The following is a 19,352-nucleotide window of genomic DNA, read 5'->3' as shown; positions in this document are numbered from 1 at the left end:
TAGTTTCTAAAGTGTGTCTTTAATTTTAAAATAAAATATGTGCTTGCAAGAAAAAATTCTGCTGTGTGAACAGTTACCTTCACTACTTGGAGGACCCATCTATGCAGACAGGAAATGATATGTTCTTCCTATGATTCTCAAGCCTCCTTATTTCAAAGCAGAAGCAAGCACAAAAAATCTCATGATTGCTCCTCAGATTGAAATCTGTGCATTTTTCTATCAATAGGTTCCAGAGCAATGTACTGAGATAGCTGTTATGCTGCAGAGATCAGGACATCCCAGTTTAGATTTCCCACCACTTCGTTCAGAAGAAATACAGTTAGGGATTCAGCGGCAGAAAGAAAAGAATGCCGAGGCTCTGCGGTAAGTTAAACCTCCCTCATCACTGGTTTGTACTGTTTAGTACTAACTGGGCATTAATAAGCCTAAATTGCTGAGCTAATCTCAAATAGACAAACAGGGAGTGTCCAAGAATTGTTGTGATGAGCTTTTTCTCTTGGAGAGGCAGCCTCTCTCCTCTACACTTGGATTCCTTCCTCCTCCTTTTCCCTGTCCTGCCAATTGGTGTTGTGTTTGCTGCACTGTGTTCACTCACCTTGTGGTGAGGGACTTGTAATCTACTTTTATGTAATTCTTTTAACAGTCTGGTTGATTATTATTTTTTTTTGTTGTTTTTTTTCTTCCTACCTGCCTAGAAACTATGAAAATTTGGTCAACATGCTGTTGGACTGTGTGGAACAAAGAAATCTGTAAGTCTCACTTCATGTATATGAAATGTTTTATTTCTTTATAGTGGATTGCAGTTGAATACAAGAATAAATATCAATTCCATCAAGAGGTACAGTTAGAATGACCAGAATTGAGTAATACTTTTTGCCCTTCAGGTAGTTGTCCAAAAGTAGTTTGTCAGTAGAAATCTTGCATGAAGTTGGTTGTGGCTAGCTTGGAAAGTTGTTGTTTGTTTATTTGGTTTTGTTGTTGTTGTTTTGTAGAAGTACATGCAAGATCTGGGAGGCCCTTTTGAATTCATGTGTGGGTTCTGTTTGTCCACAATGAAACATAATGGCCCATGTAGGGGAATGTTGCATTACTGTCTCCCAGATAAATGAGTGACTGAGTCTTAAATTTATTCTCATTGAGATTTAGTCTTATTAATATAAGTTTCATCCTGGAGTTCAGCTTTGTCGTTGATTAAGGTATATATTTTTGTTGCTGTTTATTGTTGTGGGAAAAAAAATGTTTCCATAATACTGATGTCCAAATAGATTTTAATCGGTGGCATCATATTAAAAAATAAAAATAAAACCTTTAAAAGAATGACCTTTTAGGTCAGTATCCTACATCAGTGGTGCCATTTTAATCCTGGCATTTCAACTGGGTGTAATTTTAGTTGCACTTGTTCCCAGAGCTGTTGAAGGTGTCCCTAGCTGTCAGTGGAGCTCACTGACTATAGCAGTGACATATGTTCAGACTGTTGTTCAGTCATGTTCTATACATACACAACCTGTGTGATCATTTCTGTGCGAGAGCAGTGCAGACAAAACTCTGCTACATACTGTCTGCTTTCATTTTCAGTCCCTGGAAGTTTGAGCACATCAGTATTGGCTTCCTGTCCCTGCTCCTGAGGGATGATAGGATACTGCCTGTCCGTGCCATCAGGTTTTTTGTGCAGTGTCTCAACCATGATGCAATTGTAGTTCGTAAGGTAAGACCAACATAACTACCTCTTTGATTTGCAGCCCAGTGGGTTTTAGCACAGATGTTTGCTGTTCTGCTGTGATGCAGTACAAAAACTGGGGAGTGCACCCCTACCCACCTTCCTACAGACATTTCTGTGCTTAAAAGCTTTTAATCCAAGAGTCTTGGTGATGCTAGAGCTACACTAAATGATGGGAAGTCTGTAAACTGTGAAAACATGAAATGTGCCTATTTGTATTTATTTAATTTAGAATCCTTTTATGTATGTGTGGGTTTGTTTTGGCTTTTGTTACATCTGTAGCTTATTATTTGTTCTGTGCTTGCACCTTCCATTCTGCTTGTCTCCTCAGTGAGACTTGAAGGTAATGGCCACCTCCTTGTGGAGCAGGGAGATGTTGGTGCTCTACAAATGCCACCCTTGATTCCTGTCTGCTGAATGACTGAAACTGCAACCACTATTGTGGAGAAGTTAGCTGCAGTGTTTGTTGGGTTTTTAGGGCAGAGAAGCAGGCTTAAACTGTATCTGATGAGATGATGAAACAGAAACCAATTTCTGGTGGGAAATGTATGAAATGGATGTGGTCATCCCTGGTTCTGTCTTTTAGGTGGCCATCTCAGCTGTGGCTGGTGTTCTTAAGCAGCTCAAGAGAACACACAAGAAAGTGCCCATATGCCCATATGAAATAAGTAAGTTCTATTTAAAATATGAGATTTTAACAGGTTCTTTAGATTTTTCTGCTTTAAGTCAACATGGAATCTCAAGCTTTTCATTTCTGTCTGGTTGATGTCCCATTCAAACAAAAGAGGTAATACTAAACAGGAAATTTTTTGTCTTTTTTAGAAGCATTGTGTACATATTACGTTATTATGTATTAATATACTTTATGTGTTGTAAATATTATGTGTGTCACTTTGTATATATTAAACTATTCAGTTATTTTCAGTGAGTTAAAACTTCAGAGATACATTATGGTCATTCTCCTTTCAAAAAGCCTTGTACTTTGTGAGAATGACTTGTATGCCTTCTTTGTCTCAGCATTTCAAATGGCAGGTTTATTTAAATTCATAAAGGAATTTCTACTATTTCTATTGAATACTGCTTTTAATCTCACAGAGCAAATCTTGGTACAGATTTGATGGGGAAAAAACTGACCAAAGATGCAAACTTAGGTTAAATAAGTTGCAATGTTTACTGGAGCTGTTGGTGAACAATTTTGATGGCACCTAAATTATTCTTGAACTAGGTGGAAGCCCTAAGCCTTCGAGTATTCAGGCTGGTGACAGGCTGGATAACCAGTGGCTGCACTATGACAGTCAGAGCTTACCAAAGACTAAGGAGGAGTGGGAGTCGTGCTGTTTTGTGGAGAAGACACACTGGGGGTATTACACCTGGCCTCAGTGAGTACTGTGAACCAGTTGCATCAACTGATCATGAAATCCAGCAGAAAAAACAGAACTTAAGGAATGTGTACCATATATATATATATATATATATTTGATTGATTGAACAACAGTAACAACAAATTATTTATCCTTTACTTTTTACCACCTTTACGTTTTTCAGTTCCTACTTGGCGTTCTTCGCTGTTGTGGGTACTATAAGTGCTTACTGTTTATTTCTATTAAACTTCTTCCATCAAAATTATACACTGGTTTAAAATTAAAAATGCACATTTGAAAATAGTGTGATTTCAAAATATGTGTAGCAGTCTATCACTAGTAGTTCCTGGATTGCTTGCAGTACCATTGTCATTATAGGCTTAATTTTTTGCTGTAAATTTTCTTGCAAGTCTGGCTTTCTTGAAGTCAATGAATCCTATTTTTAATATAGCAAACACAGAAAATGATGATAACTTTCACTTTTACTTTGAAACATTACCTTTTTTTTTTTTAATGTCCAGGACTATGACAGTTTATGCTCCAGTTGAGCAGCAACCAAAGCTTGGACGACGAAGAGATGAATTGACAGAGGTAAAGATTTTAGTGAATTTCATTTGTGTGGATTTTCTTTATTCTGCTTCTCCTTTTTACTCTTTCTTTCTATCTACACGTTTTTAAATATTGCCCACAGATTTACGTAGTTGTGGAGATGAAATTCTTTGTTTTAACTTAAATATTTTATTTGGAAAATGCTTACATAAAACATCTGGAAACACATTGCTTGATTGAAAAGATGGATATTGAACTCCAATACTGAGTCATGGTTACAATCATGTTGTTAACTAGCCATAAGTGATACTTGTTCAGAGCCTAGATCCTCAAAGAGCATTTTTAAAAGCATTTTTCTACTTCATTTTCATACCAACTGTTAGCATATAAGAAATTACTTTATATACGTTGCATTTTCTCTATCAGTAATAATAGTATAAGTGTGTTAATGAGAATGTCATTGTTAACTTTCAAAACTATCAGATTTGGTACGAGGTAATTAATGACAGTGGGAATTACGTTTTTGTATTGGTTGTTCAAGTGAAAGGGAGAAGATGATCTGAAGTCATTAATAGGGTTAAAAATTAGGTGGCACCAAAAACATTATGTAATATTCTCCTTAAAACTAAAGAGAGAAATGGAGAATCCAGGCGTGTTTTCTGCCAGAAGTAGAAATAAAATGGAAATGGCTCTTGAAAAGATTGTGATATCACTGTGGTGATGAAACACTGCAAAGCTAATCCTCTTTTTCTTCTTTTTCAGGCAGAGCAAATTATATATGATCATTTTTCTGATCCCAAGTTTGTTGAACAGTTAATAAAATTTCTGTCTTTAGAAGACAGAAAAGGAAAAGACAAATTTAATCCTCGCAGATTTTGCCTCTTCAAGGTAACTGGAGCTCCACAACCAAATTGAATTCCTTTTTGCAGATAATTATCCCACTGTGAAAAAGTTGCACACATCTTGTGTCTTACTGTTGGGAAATATATATGTTGCTGTGCTTAATTCCATTAACCCTTCCTTTTGAACTGCTTGTGGAAAGAGTAATTTGGAAGTCTGTAGGATGCAATATGTAATTATAAAAGCATTGTAATTTCACTTTTTGCGTATTCAAATCTGAAGTTCTTCATTATCATATGTTCTTACAAAGACAATAGTTAAGGCCTATAATTAGTGAAAGCTAATTTGTCTTTTACAGGGCCTTTTTAGAAACTTTGATGATGCCTTTTTGCCAGTTCTGCAGCCCCATTTGGAACGCCTCGTGTCAGACTCCCATGAAAGCACCCAGCGATGTGTTGCTGAAATTATAGCTGGCTTGATAAGAGGTTCTAAACACTGGACATTTGAGAAGGTGCTGTAGTAGTATGTTTGAGTGGCTCTTGACAGTTAAGGGATAAGCTTGGATTATTAGATGCATTCAACCTGTGAAATTGAAGGCTGTTGATGTGTCATTGAAGTCCAAGAAAGGGCTGGAAGAAGTTATATGTTTTGGTCCATTGCAGTTCCTAGCTTGGTTAGGAGCCTATATAATGGTAGATGATAACAAAATGCTACAGTGTAAAACAAAAAAAATAGTTAGCTATGAAAGTCTTAGCAAAGCTGACGTCTTCTGTAGCTTTCCAATTGGAATAAGTGCTGCTTATGTTCAATTCAGGCCTGTACATTTTTATTTAGCTGCACTTTGATGTCTCGTATTTCTATGCTAAGAAGTAATTCTGAGAGAATTAGTGTTTTCATTTGAAAACAGATAAATAAAGTGGGGAGGGAGTGCTTTAGGTGTTTAAAACTGCCCTCCTACCAAAAGCAAAGTGAGCATAGCCTGATATGTAAATAGTGTGTGCAGACTGATTGTGTTTAAGTCACTGTGAATATGGTGCTCACATAACCTGCAGTATTTCAAAGCACCTTGCAAAAAAAGGATATATTCCTGAAATCTTAGCTCTGATGCTTATTCCCTTTTACAAATGTAGTAGAATAGCAACTCCTAGAAATAATCTTTTCCCATGTTTTGAGAAGGTGGAAGGAGTTGGGTTCGCACAGCGTAAGCAGCCATTAATTAGACAAATCTTGTGGTTTGCCTTCTTGCTGAGCAGGTGGAAAAACTTTGGAAGCTTCTCTGTCCATTGCTTCGAACAGCTTTATCCAACATTACAGTGGAGACATACAACGATTGGGGCACATGCATAGCAACCTCGTGTGTAAGTAGTGCATCTGCACTTTTGGAACGTTGTGTCGGGGTGACCAGGTTGCACAGATACGTAAAGAAGAGTTTCAAAACAGTGGATGTATTTTATCAGCTACAACCAAGAGCTGTAAATATGATATGAAAGTGACATCCATTGAAAATCTTAGAGCTGCTTAGGTAGTTTTCTTCTGCTCGTTGCGGTTAGATAATGTAACATTTCAGAAAGGAAATAAAGCCTTCATTTTGTACCTCTTCAGAAGAGCTGTATGAGTATAATGGGTGGTGTAGAAGTGTGCTCTCACTGTGTTGATCACTAAGCAGCATTGTTCAAATTACACCTTCTTGCTTCAGAAGTGTGCAGGTGTGAAAAATTACTCGCCAGTTATCTTCTAACAAAGTAGCATTTCTGTGCACTGTGGTGGGCTAAGGATCCTCTGAGGAGGAGAGTGAATGGTGGGTCACAAGTATCAGAAACTCTGCAGTCACTCAGCAAAGTTCAGCATGGCTTGTCACCCAAAATGCTGACAGTTGATTAGTAAAATTCCTGTGTCAAATGTGATTATTCATGTATGTAGAAAAGAAAAACAACTCGTGTTTCTTCTGTTCTATATTACTTGGTTTACCAAGCAGTTAAAAACTTATTTTTGTGTGTAGTTTCACTGTACTTTCTTCATATTGGATTTTGTTGTGGCAAAAGTATTTAACCTTGCACTTCCTTAAAAAAAATAAGCTCAAGCTGTGCAAATAAAATCTTTGTCAAAACTTAACTTGTTTAAGCAATATTTACATACAAACCTCTAATGTGCTTCGTATTTCTGATACCTGCTTATTTCCAGGAGAGCAGAGATCCTAGGAAACTGCACTGGTTATTTGAATTGCTGTTGGAGTCTCCATTGAGTGGTGAAGGAGGATCATTTGTCGATGCATGGTAAAATTAATTGTAACCATTTGTGGCTGATTAAAGGAAGTAAAAGCATGGATGAAATACATTGAGACTGTATTGTGGCAGCTGGCTTGTAGAAGCAAAACTGGTCTTTTTTGGTTAGCTTTCTCAAAACAGTGGCAGTTTATTCATCAAGTTTCATGCCCTTAAATGTAATTAATAGAATGTGAAGTTTTGGAACTGGCATAACAGCAGTACTATTCTTCCATTCTGTGATGTTAATCCATCTATGCACACAAAGGCACTTCTGGCTTTGACACACTCAACACTGAAAACAAGATTTTGGGGTGGCTGGAGAAGGGAGAAACAGTTTGGTATGACTGTAAATGTCTTGTTCTGATTTCTAGCCGACTTTATGTGCTACAAGGTGGCCTTGCACAGCAGGAATGGAGAGTACCAGAGCTGCTGCACAGACTGTTAAAGTACTTGGAACCTAAACTCACCCAGGTTTACAAAAACGTCCGAGAGAGAATAGGAAGGTCAGTGTTCAGTTCAATTTATTTTTTTCTTTTCATGGTATTTTGGTAACTGAGTCTCTTAATAGCTCCATGGAAGTGGTGACTGTTATCTTTGTGTGTGTGAGTTCTGCTGGATCGAAATTATGTTATCGTTAACAAACTTGCTTCAGAAACTGAAGATGAGTTCTCCATTTTTACTTCACGCATGTGGCCTGTTATTTTTATGTATGAGATTTCTAAAGCTCTTAGGAACAAGTTAACGTTGTGCTAGTAAGACATAATTATACAGGGAGCTCTTTAAAAGTGGTTTAACAACTACTTGCAGATCTGTTTAGGGGAAGGAAGAGTTTGTGGTTCAGTGACTGTTTAGCCCTGCTTGCTTCAGTTATCTGCAAAGAGGCTATTTGGAGAACATTTGTTTTTAAATAAGATGGGAGGAAATGTGCTTTTGATGTTCAGTACTTATTAGTTTAGCAAATTTATGTAAGATCACTTCTAGCTATATTCCTTGATCCGCAGTCATGCTAACTGTATGTTGTTTCTTTGCCTTTCTTAGTGTTTTGACCTACATATTCATGATAGATGTTTCCTTGCCAAATACTGCTGCAACTAAGTCTCCTCGTGTCCATGAATTTACTACTCGAATACTTGAAAATCTTAAACCCCTCATGGAAGCAGATGAAGAAATTCAGAATCACGTTATGGAGGAGAACGGCGTTGGAGAGCAGGACGAGCGAACTCAGGGCATTAAACTCTTGAAAACAAGTGAGTTACTTAATGAGGTTAAATGGAGGTGTGTTAGGACACAATGACTGAGGATTGCAGGTCATGTAGCTGCAGTACAGAACTTCAGTTCACAGATCTGTACTGTAACAAGGGGTAACTATTTCAGGTCTTAGGTTTAAAAGTCAACTTCAGAGAGTCCAACCTAACTGCCAGCACAGTGTAACACAGTGTAATATACAACAATCCCCTGTGCTACTCTAGCAAAGGACTTGGTTTATCGTTTATTGTCAGATTATTATTATTTACCTTGTTCAGTGACTGTTTCTCTTTTTAAAAACAGTTCTGAAGTGGTTGATGGCAAGTGCAGGACGGTCCTTCTCTACAGCTGTCACAGAGCAACTCCAGCTTTTACCCTTATTTTTCAAGGTACCTGCTTTAATTGCTGCTGTATATTAGTAATATTTGATGGAAAAAGTGATGCTACATATAAACCAAAGTTACAAGGGCATTCTTATTTAAGAAGAAAACCAATAATGGCATCAGAAAACATGCATACTGATGAGGCCCAAATGTTTTCTTATGCTAATGTACACTTACAGTTGGTAAATCTTGTCTACTAACTGGCTTTCTCCAAGCAATGACTTAAAGATGAATGTCCCCTGTATTTATTACTTGCAGGTGAAAAGCATGTTAAATTCATGAATGAGTGCATGTTATTGCTGTCCTAATCTTTATCTCATGAGTTTCTTCTTTTGTTCCGTGATGGAACAGATCTTTCTAGGTGGCAGCACCTCTAATCCTTGTACTACTTAATGAAGTTGTGTAATTTAGTGCCACATTTATGAAATAATGCATATTTGCATGCTCAAAAGCATGTTTTGCTTTAAATAAGCATCAGCCAATTATCCAGCAGTGATATAAATTACCACAAAAAGAGGCTTATTTATGCAAAAATGAAGTTGAAATAACAATAAAGCTTTCAGTTCTTGACCTACATCTAAAATAATACATAAATAGGATTTCACACCAGAAGAATTGCTGTGGGGAACTAAAGCCTTAAAAAACACCCACTTAATCATCAAGAACTTCAGACTAGCCTGACAGTTTAGATCAGTAACATGTGGTGCAGTAGAAATGCTTAGCTCTACCAGGTGAGCTTTTTCTGAGATGAACAAAGATGTCAGTTGAGATTATTGTTGAGAATGTAGATCAGATTTTTTCCTAGTTTACTGCTCTCTTATGAGATTAAACCTTTTTACTTTTTTTTCAGGATTTTGCTGTTAGCAGTGCTTAATTCCCAATGTTAGTTTTTCGCTCTCTTCCCTTTGATCTTGTTCTACAGATTGCACCAGTGGAAAATGACAATAGCTACGATGAACTCAAAAGAGATGCAAAGATGTGTTTATCATTAATGTCTCAGGGTTTGCTGTATCCTCAGCAAGTGCCTTTGGTACTTCAGGTGCTAAAACAAGTGAGTCTGATCAAAACAGCTCAAAGCTTTGTGTTATCTGATGCATTTTTGTTGTTTTGCTTGTTTATTATTACAAATTGTTGTTTAAACAATTGTGTGATTTGGGAAGTAAGTGTGGGAAAAAAAGATTATCTGGAAAAGAAAAGTTACTTTATTTGCAACTTTCCCACAAGGTTTTTAATATTTTTATCTTTTTGTATGTTATTCACTTTTCTTCACGTTTTTGTTTTGTAATATTATTTGTTCTTCCTTGTAGACAGCAAGAAGCAATTCTTGGCATGCTAGGTATACCATATTAACCTACCTCCAGACCATGGTGTTCTACAATCTCTTCATCTTTCTCAACAATGAGGAAGCAGTCAATGACATTAGATGGCTGGTTATAAAACTCCTGGAGGATGAGCAACTTGAAGTAAGTCACATCAATGCTCAGCTGTTTAGCTTCACATGACTTCACCATGACTGGTTTCTTCACTTGGTCAAGTTTGATGAACAAAACCTACCAGGTGTAAGTTAGTACAGAAGGTATTTCTAGCTTAGCATTCTTTCTGTTTTGAAAACATATACAGCTTTATAGAATTTCTGTCATACTGTTTTTTTTTACTTTAATTAATGTAATTAATACTTTAATTTTCCATTTCAGAAAAGCAGCTGTTCACAATGATGAAAATTCCAGTTGTTCATACTTTTTAAAAGGAATTGAATATTACTTTCAGTTTTGAGCACAGCTGAAGCAGTGATACTCTCATCCTCTATAAATACTAGCATGGGTGTTGGTAGGAACTTAATTTTCAACAAGGTGAAATACCTTCCTGTTTGAAAATTCTATGAAACTGCTATTTATTGCGCTGTAGATCTGTTTCCCATTTAATTGTACTAGCTAATTAATGGTAATTTAGCATCCCACTGACTAAATTACTTCTTTACTTGCAACTGGTGGATTTCTCTTAGTTTTGGAAAAGTTGCATGTGTAACAAAGCAATCTAACGTATGCTGTTACTGATCTTATATTATTCAAGAAGGTGATCGTTTGCAACCTCACACAGAATCATAGAATTATACTTGTCACTCCTATGAGTTTTCTCTTAGTTTCTTGTGCTAGTAATACTTCATTGTATACAGACAGGGGGAGATAACATCCAAAGCCTTGGCTTTGCTACATGTGTACTATTGAAGGTCCTGGAGTGTTCCAGGAGAATAGCATGCCCTGAGAAGTGCTATCAGGGTTGGCAGATAAAAGATAAAAATGAGGGGTGGGAGGGAAAGGCTGCCTTGGTGTCATCATCTTGTTTGTCAGACTTCCAAAAGCTGGAGAGGAATCACAGAAATATTTTGTTCTGTACAACAAATGCACAGAAGCGAAGGCTTGTATTAAATGAAATTAGTTTAAGAATGTTTAGTTGTGTTCAAGCTCAGTGAAGAGCCTTTCCTGTTAGCCTTCCATCTGTTCAACTTGCCCTGCAGCATCGTTTTCACTGTCATTCTGTTTTGTTTGCATTGTTAGCAAACATCAAGGAAATCCATCTTTGGATTGTTTGTGTGCTTTCTTCTTTCTAGAAAAGAAAAGTGAAGTATGATACCCTTCTGCCAAAACTCAAGTCCTGCTGTAGTTCTTCCTGAAGTTACACTAAAAGCAGCAGTTACACCTGAGATGGGAAGCTTGCTTTTGTGAACAGGGAATTGGAAATAACTTGAAATACATGAATTAATACTTAATGTTTGACATAAAAAGAACAGCACTTGGATAATTCATTCAGTCATGCCAGTATTAATCTTGAGATGATCTCTCATGTCTTTCATGTCACTATTAGTTCTACTGAAAGCAAAGCCTAGAAATCCTAGCCAGGTTGTTGCCTGCAAGTCAGAACACTTCATAATCTCATATAATTTTGAAAAATACCTTTTATTCACTATAATGCACTTTAGCTGTTTTAAACGTACCAAGTTATTCCTCTGTGCTAACAGAGGTGCAAATCAAAAGCTTTACCCATGTTTACAACCACTTATAATCACATTGCTATCATGGAAGCTTGAATGTTTCTCTGAAAAAAGGAATCTTGTCAATTCTTTTCAGAAATGAACAAGGTGAAGTATTTTGCAAAGTGATTTCTGTGTTTGTTGAGAATTCTCTGATGCTGGGTTTTGAACATGAGTGTCGTTGCAGTAGAACCCCTTGCTTTAGCTGGTGTTGGGTATCTTTACCCTGGTTTTTGTCAGTGAGGATGATTGCAAAAGACTTCTGTGAATGGCAGGGACCGTGTGGAACATCAAACAGCAGTGTGACTGTTTGAATGCAGGTTTCCATGCTTCCAGCTGCAAACATAGGGCTCCTGGATCAAAGGATGCTGTACTGGGGGAAAGCTGTTGTCTTAAAGCAAAGGAGGAATCATGAACCTGGTTGAAGTACAGTGGCTGAAAAAAAAAAGAAACAAACAAAAAACCAACCCAAATACAAAAAAAAACCTGCTGTGATCTTTTAGCTGGCCAAGGAGAAAGAATATACACTCCAGAAAAATCATGTCTGTGTTTGTATAGAAGTGTAACCACTGCTAAATATCTGATTTTCGTATCGCCGTAACATAATCATATCAGAGCAGGAGGAATCATTTGCAGTTCTATTTACTCAGTCAGAAGTAAAGGAAAAGTGAAAGTGCCTGTATTCAACTTGAGGTTATGTTTTAGGGGATAACCAACTTTATATGGAAGCATCTTTTCTACAGTTTTGAATTCACTCTGGGGATCTATGTGGTGGATAGGTGTTCAATTTGTTCCTATTTTTGTAAGTCCATGTATGGAATACACAGAATGCATGCATGGCATGATAAGCACCTTTCTTATGACACTGCAGTATTACAGTAGCTGGAGTATTTCCATGTGTAAGTTGTCTTCTGCACTTGCTGCACTTAAGTTTTGCTTGTGCTGTTGATGATGTTTGTCTTGCTTGTGTTACCTTTTGTTCTGATAGTGTCCTGATTTTGTAGATCTTGGTCAGTCAGTGCTGAGCAACTACCAAAAAATTACTCTGCTACTCCTCCACAGCTTTTACATTCGGTGGGCCATCATGCGAGTATGGTGGTCTATAAATTATTTGGATGATGTGATGCATGATTAGTTTTTTAATCTGATTTTTAAAGCTTTGCTTCTAGGAGCTTCTTGCAACAAAGCATTCATTTTATTTAGATTATTAGTTTAGAAATGAAAATGGCTCTAATACAGCAAATAATGATGTGAATGAATACAGCTCACTTGGGAGCTTGCTCACTTTACAGCCAAGCTTCTGCCTCTTTTGGGTCTTGCATCAGCACTTCATGTTTCATTTAATAGCCTCGTCCTTAAGAGACTCACAAAGTGCTGTTAAACAATACTGGCAGACTTTCAGTTCATATTTCTGCATGCTGTTAACAAAGGTTGAATAAAATGGCGTAGAAATTTAAATGGCATGAAGTCTCAAGAGCTTGTTGTTAACTAACTGTTTAATTATTGTAGCTCTTGCAGCTATACTTACTGCTTTGTGGAGGTTCAGAACATTGTGTTCAAGGATGTAATTGATTATAATCTACTGCACTGGATTCAGAGCATTGGTAGATGTTTGTGCTTCAGATAGACAAATGTTCTGGTTGCAGTTACTTGTGACAGTTTGTACTTAGCAGTAAATCAGGCAACAGCTATCAGTACTTCAGCAAATCGATCGAGTTCTGTGTTTGCTAAATGTCACAAGGATTTTGTCAGCCTGCAGTCATTTAAAGTGAAAGTGAGTTTGAGGGAATCCAGTGGTCTTCTAGTTGAAGAATGTTATGCTTTGGTCAGATTTGAGTAAGTGGAGTGAATTGGTAATTACTGATAGCTTGAAAGCAGGCGATTGAGTTGTCTGTACTTGTAATCCAGTAGCACTGTAGAGGGAGTTAAAAAGCAGATCTGTATTTTAAATCGATTGGCCAGCAGGTTGAAATTGCAGTAGGTTTTGTTCCTTTGGGCTTCAGTGTTAGAGGAATATTTGTCCAAGCAGTGGTTCCATTTTTATTCCAGTAATAAAACAAAAAACAAAAGAACTGGTACCCAGTAAACAGTGCTGGAGCATTAAAGAACTGAATTGTCAACTGTGAACCACTGAAGTTTAGTTGTTGGTGGTTATTAACCTGGTGCCTGTAAATTCTCAAAGAATTCTCAGGTTATTCGAGCTGATTTGGTTCCACCCATGACATTCTGTAAATATACTTTGTGCCTTCTGTAAAAAAACTTCTGCTTTTGTCAGCTCTCATGTCTGCACATACATTTGAGGGGTGGGAGGAAGAATGCTTTTGAATAAAATGTATCTTTTTGAGGGTTGGTTTTTTTTTCAGTTGGTAAAAGTAACACTGATACAAAGATATTAATGAAATTGTATGGCATGTTCTTTGGGATGGCTCATCTTGTTTTCATTCAAAGCGTTTTCAGACTACCTAAGGCTAACCTAGTCTGTGATGGCTATTTCTTGACAATGAAGTTAAATTACATTATTTGCTCAAGTAGTAGCTCACGTTCTGATGGATGTAGAGGCAGTTCTGTATTGCAGTAGAGTTATGTTCACTAGTTTTCTAAAGAGCTTTGTAGCTAAATAGTAGTATGTGACCTATGAGACAGCAGGACAAAAATGTTGAGGCTTTCCCTGGTCGAAGACTGGTAACTTGGCCTACCTGGATGTGCTTGAAAGTGTGGAGGTAATAAATACTTGCTGCTTGCTGTGCCTGTTTGCTTAGTAATTGTGGTATGTACTGTCTCTGGTTGCAGGTGAGAGAAATGGCTGCTACCACGCTCAGTGGTCTTTTACAGTGCAATTTTCTCACTATGGATGGTCCCATGCAGACCCACTTTGAACAGCTGTGCAAGATGAGGTTACCAAAAAAACGGAAGCGAGACCTGGGTTCAGTTGTGGATACAATTCCTTCTGGTGGTAAGAAAATGGCTTCACAGACCCAAACTGTGCATTTTGGGAGCAGGTTAAGAATAAGCAAACAACTCGTGCTGCCTTTAAGTGTTCATTCTGCAAGCACTCCAGATGGAATTGGATTTATCCTGTGGTTAAGTATTTAGAAATTAAAGACAGATCTAAAGAAACACAAGGTGGTTGACCATGCCAATATTTCTCATTTCTAAGCAGCTGTAACCCATAATTAGCAATCAGTTGTTCCTTCTATAACCGGTTCTACCATTTCTATGAGTAGTATGGTGCAGTCCTAATCCTTCTGAGGTGCTTTGGGAGTTTGATTTACATTATAAATAAGAATAGCATGGCTACATAAAAAAAACCCAAAACATTGTATTCCTAGGTTAAATTAACTTACTACTTCTCCCAGAATTGAGACTTGAGATGGCTCCATTGCCCATGTGTGCACTTCATGTAGTTAAGATGATGAGGGGAAGCTGTTTCCTCAGTAAAGAAAATTCCGTAGCTGCTACAACATAATTTCATACCTCACCCAAGTTAAGTTCCCTTTCTTATTGTGCCCTTTATTAGGGACTTTGCCTTCTGTCCAAGTGTTTAGTGTCTCTGGTCACATTCTGTTAACTCAGGAGGACTGGGTTTCCAGCCCATCAAGTAGTTCTGTTGCTGGAGAGAACATTCTTTTAACATGGGAACAGTGGAGATGCACTGTATGTTACTCGTGAGCTCTATAGGTACTTACATTCTTTATGCCAATAACCTAAAATAGCTTAGATGCTTGAGCAATGCCTTGGATAATAGAAATGCAAATGAATGAGCGTTCTGTGATTGCAGACTTGGTGAAACGCCATGCTGGTGTGCTGGGACTGAGCGCGTGTATTTTGTCAAGTCCCTACGACGTACCAACCTGGATGCCACAGCTCTTAATGGACCTCAGTGCCCATCTCAACGATCCTCAGCCTATTGAGGTAACACAGCACATCTGAAATATGTTGGACTCATTTTTAGTTCTCCTTTCCTTTAAAAGGAAGGAGAAAAAAAAAAGCTATTAGAAACTTTGTGCTGCTTTCTGCTGCTTGCTTTCTTATTCATTATTATATTAAATTGGCTATATATAGTAAATAATGGGGTGGACAGTGATAGGACAAGGGGGAATGGTCTTAAACTGAGACAGGGGAGGTTTAGGTTGGATATGAGGAGGAAGTTTTTCCCCCAGAGGGTGGTGAGGCACTGGAACAGGTTGCCCAAGGAGGCTGTGGATGCCCCATCCCTGCAGGCATTCAAGGCCAGGCTGGATGTGGCTCTGGGCAGCCTGGGCTGCTGGTTGGTGACCTGCACACAGCAGGGGGTTGGAACTGAATGAGCACTGTGCTCCTTTGCAACCCAGGCCATTCTGTGATTCTATGAAATCATTGAATCCCTCTATTATTTTATTCTGCATATTTTGGACAATGCTCTCATGATTTTTTTGAGTAGTCCTGTGAGAAAAGAGGAGTTGACTTTTGATGATCCTTGTGGGTTTGTTCCATCTTGAGCAATTCTGTGCTTTCAGTTCTTGCTTTCAAACAAAGTATGAACAGCTGCAAGTGCTGTATCTGTGAGGAAATTCTCTGTAAGGTAAAAAGTCACTTTTGTGGATATGTAACAAGGTAGAATGGATATTTCCTAGATCTTCCTCCAAATCTATTCCAACCAGAACAGCAACAATAAAACTTTGTTAGAACAACACTTTATAAGCATATATATATAATATAATAATAATATAATAAGAATTATAATTAGATTTTTAATTAGTTACTGATTTTACTCTGTGTATTTGATTTTTAACTTTTTCTATGTTAACCATGTGCTTGCTGCTGAAGATTTCCTTAACTTTAACCATATTGACTATGATGTGTTTTCCTGAATCAGGAAACTGAATTAATTGGACTTAATTTTTTAAAGAAAGATCTTCTTTTCTATGCATCCTGTGTGTTAGGCTCATCTGCTCTTTCTCCTGTTTTGAAATGAGCCATTGCTTTGAAAAACTCAAGCAAAAAGGGGAAAAAAAGGAACATTTCACTTCAAATCTTTTTGTTTTTTTTTCAAATTCAAAACTGAACATCAAGAATCCATTCTATAAGAACGTTAGAGTTGTGATGCTGATCAGAAGGCTATGACTAGAGCTGGGAAGAAATAAAATACTGAGTTCTCCAGAGCCGTTCTTGTTTTTGTGGCTGCTTCAACGCTTCTCTATTCAGCAGTTAGTTCTTGCTGTTTTTAAAGCTAGCTTTGCCACAGAGCTGCAATCTATGAATTTACACAGTGAGTGCTGATTGGTTGTTATGCAGATGACTGTGAAAAAAACACTCTCAAATTTCCGGAGGACCCATCACGACAACTGGCAGGAGCATAAACAGCAGTTCACAGACGACCAGCTACTGGTGCTTACTGACCTCTTGGTTTCACCGTGCTATTATGCATAGGTAGGTAAGATTGCTTCTGTCAACCTGTGTCAAAAACCACCAGTCTTAGGAAATCTACTCTAGCTTGCCAGCCTAGCATATTGTAGGAAGTAAACCTTAAACCATGGGGAAAATTCAGTTGCCAGATGTAAGTCCTTTGCCCCTCCAGTGATCTGTTCAGCATCAGATTTTGGGGGGTAACTGCTGTTGTCCATTTTCTTCTTGTGTCCCTGTACTAGCCTACTGTTCTGGTGGGACACACACACTTGTTTTGAATATGGACTTTCCCTCTCATCATTTTTTGCCTGTTGCTTGCCTTCTCAATGCCTGTCAGTTTATCACTAGAGCAAAGTGCTCGCTGCTTTGTTCTTCTGATGCCTCTGAGGACCTGAGCCTGTCACCCAGCAGTTTATCAGCTGGGTCTTGTGACAGGGAGCAACTGCTACCAAACTGTTCCCTCTTCCACAGAGGGAGCTTTGCTGTTGGGTGTCTCTTCACACAGACACAAATCCAGGAAGAGTGAATCTATTTCTAGACTTCCTTTAAGTTGTAGGGGTTCTGAGCTCTACTGTACTGTGGTGTCTTGTGGTAGTGTTGAGAAAGAAATTGAAATTTCAGTTTTATTTTATTCTGTGGTGATGGCACGAAGCAGTAATTGTTTTGAATTGTTTTTATTTCAGATTCCTCCTGGAAAAATGAGTATGTAGGAGCCTTTCTGCAAAATAAAGGATGCTCAAATTGGAAAAAAAAAGTTGTTGAAAGCTTTGTATTCGAAATCCTGATGCCTAATCGAAACCACTTTTAAATGCAAATGTAGGGGCCTGGTTCTATTCAAGAGAATTTCACCTCCCCAGGAGTAGCTGTGGGAGTCCCCGAGTCTCCTGTAACAGTGCTGGCAGATGCTGATTGTGAGTTTATTGCAAGCCCGTTGCCATTGGCCTGTGCTACATATCACTCTTGTTTCTGCTTTATTGCACACAGTGACTTACACAGCACATTTCTTGCCCTCTTTTTCTGACCCTTCCTCCCAGCTGCTTCCTGACATCAAAGATGCAGAACCGGAGAGTGCTGCAAATCAGAATACTCTCAGTGAAGCTCTCCAGTTCTGTTGATGCATCTTGTAATCTAGTCAGCATAAAAGACCAGGAACCTATCTTTCTCAGAGTTTATTTTTCACTACTCGGATTTGAGTGCCCACCAGGTGAAGGGCTCTGTATCATTCAATCCATCTCAGGACAGGATTGCCTTTTTCTATCTTGTTGACATGTAAATAGCTGGTCTTGTCTGCGCAGTGTAGATTACGGCAAGACAAAATGGGGAAGTGAAAGCTCTTACTGCCTGGCCAGGTCTTGGTAGATAGCTTGTCCACGTGTGGAATAAAAATCCGTGATCACCTGCATATTGTTAAGGATTGAAAGGCGCTGGGTGTTCTGCATAACTATGGTATGAAGTTGTGGACTGTGAAGCAGTGGTTGAATTTACAGAATGAGTTGTATGCGCAGTGTGAAAAGGCGCTGGATGGCTGACTTTTTAACTGTGTGCTCATAAAGATTGTCGCTGTTTGAGCAAGCACGCCTTGTTCAATGATTGTGGAAGCTCTGTATTTTATTTTTTTTTTGCCTGCAGCTTTGTTCAGAGACTATCGGCTATTTAACAACATGTTTAATATGTGTTACATAGTTGTAAAAGACTGTATAAATTGTAGAGGCATTGCATTGACAAAACATTGTACAGTTTGCAACCTTTTACATAATACCATTGTGAGATTAATTTGTAAAGATTCATACTTAGATGTTAATAATGTAGTAGTTCTGGCTTTTGTATCAAATCAAATGCCATTATTAGTTTTCTAAATTATTTTCCTTAACAGAGTATCTCTTCATGTCTAAGAGGCAGAGGATTTGTTTCAGTTTTCTTGTATCTCACTATTACTGTCTCATTCAGATTTTAATGAACGTTTGTGGCCATCTCTAAATGCTGACATCACATGTTCTGATGTGATGAGCTCATAGAACATGAGGTACCTTGAAACAACGTGTAAGCTGGTGTGTTTCAACTTCCACGCAACCCTAGAGGAGCACTGGCACATTTCGAGTGATCTACCTGCTGAGTGTGTGACTCATTCCAAACTTCAAAGCACAGCAGTGTTCCTGGTGCAGTATTTAACGAGTGTCAGCACACAGATGTAACCACTGTATAGCGTAGTGCCAAAATTATGATCTCAATTGTGGACGTAGTTTATGACCCAATAAATGGATTGTTTGTAACATCTGCTTTTGCGTGTGTGTGTCTCTAAAGTGGAAATCTCTTCTTTTGAGGACGTGACTTCGAGTTGTTTGCTGTGCTTTTGAGCTTTTTGTATGAGATGTATGTTTACTGTGGAACTTGGCAGTGAGTTACGGCAGCATTAGGATGAAAGGTCTAGTGCTAATTACTGGCAAAATAGCTTTTATTGTTACATAAAAACACCCTGTGCCTGGTGAGACTTCAAACACAACCAACCAGCCTGAGGTGGACGCTTAAAATTGGAGAAAGAAATAAAAATAATAGAACTTCTGCTGATCATCTTAATGGTAA

At 38.0% G+C, this 19,352-nt stretch overlaps 1 protein-coding gene across 2 annotated transcripts in view; it reads left to right on the top strand.

Moving 5' to 3' along the window:
* Nucleotides 1–19,046, top strand: part of PSME4 (proteasome activator subunit 4) — a 64,133-nt gene extending 45,087 nt beyond the window's left edge. For both annotated transcript variants that reach the window (XM_048935220.1, XM_048935219.1), the window contains 19 exons: nucleotides 227–363; nucleotides 696–749; nucleotides 1,576–1,705; nucleotides 2,304–2,385; nucleotides 2,943–3,096; nucleotides 3,600–3,669; nucleotides 4,390–4,515; nucleotides 4,826–4,978; nucleotides 5,721–5,825; nucleotides 6,649–6,740; nucleotides 7,103–7,234; nucleotides 7,770–7,978; nucleotides 8,280–8,365; nucleotides 9,282–9,410; nucleotides 9,667–9,822; nucleotides 14,178–14,340; nucleotides 15,166–15,299; nucleotides 16,662–16,796; nucleotides 17,456–19,046. In XM_048935220.1, the coding sequence (XP_048791177.1) occupies nucleotides 227–363; nucleotides 696–749; nucleotides 1,576–1,705; nucleotides 2,304–2,385; nucleotides 2,943–3,096; nucleotides 3,600–3,669; nucleotides 4,390–4,515; nucleotides 4,826–4,978; nucleotides 5,721–5,825; nucleotides 6,649–6,740; nucleotides 7,103–7,234; nucleotides 7,770–7,978; nucleotides 8,280–8,365; nucleotides 9,282–9,410; nucleotides 9,667–9,822; nucleotides 14,178–14,340; nucleotides 15,166–15,299; nucleotides 16,662–16,796 (2,247 nt within the window). In that variant the 3' untranslated portion in view covers nucleotides 17,456–19,046. The remainder of the gene's footprint in view (nucleotides 1–226; nucleotides 364–695; nucleotides 750–1,575; nucleotides 1,706–2,303; nucleotides 2,386–2,942; nucleotides 3,097–3,599; nucleotides 3,670–4,389; nucleotides 4,516–4,825; nucleotides 4,979–5,720; nucleotides 5,826–6,648; nucleotides 6,741–7,102; nucleotides 7,235–7,769; nucleotides 7,979–8,279; nucleotides 8,366–9,281; nucleotides 9,411–9,666; nucleotides 9,823–14,177; nucleotides 14,341–15,165; nucleotides 15,300–16,661; nucleotides 16,797–17,455) is intronic.
* The last annotated feature ends 306 nt before the right edge of the window (nucleotides 19,047–19,352 follow it).

Source organism: Lagopus muta, chromosome 2, assembly GCF_023343835.1.
Source record: "Lagopus muta isolate bLagMut1 chromosome 2, bLagMut1 primary, whole genome shotgun sequence".
NCBI lineage: Eukaryota > Metazoa > Chordata > Aves > Galliformes > Phasianidae > Lagopus > Lagopus muta.
This window is presented reverse-complemented; position numbering and strand designations above follow the sequence as displayed.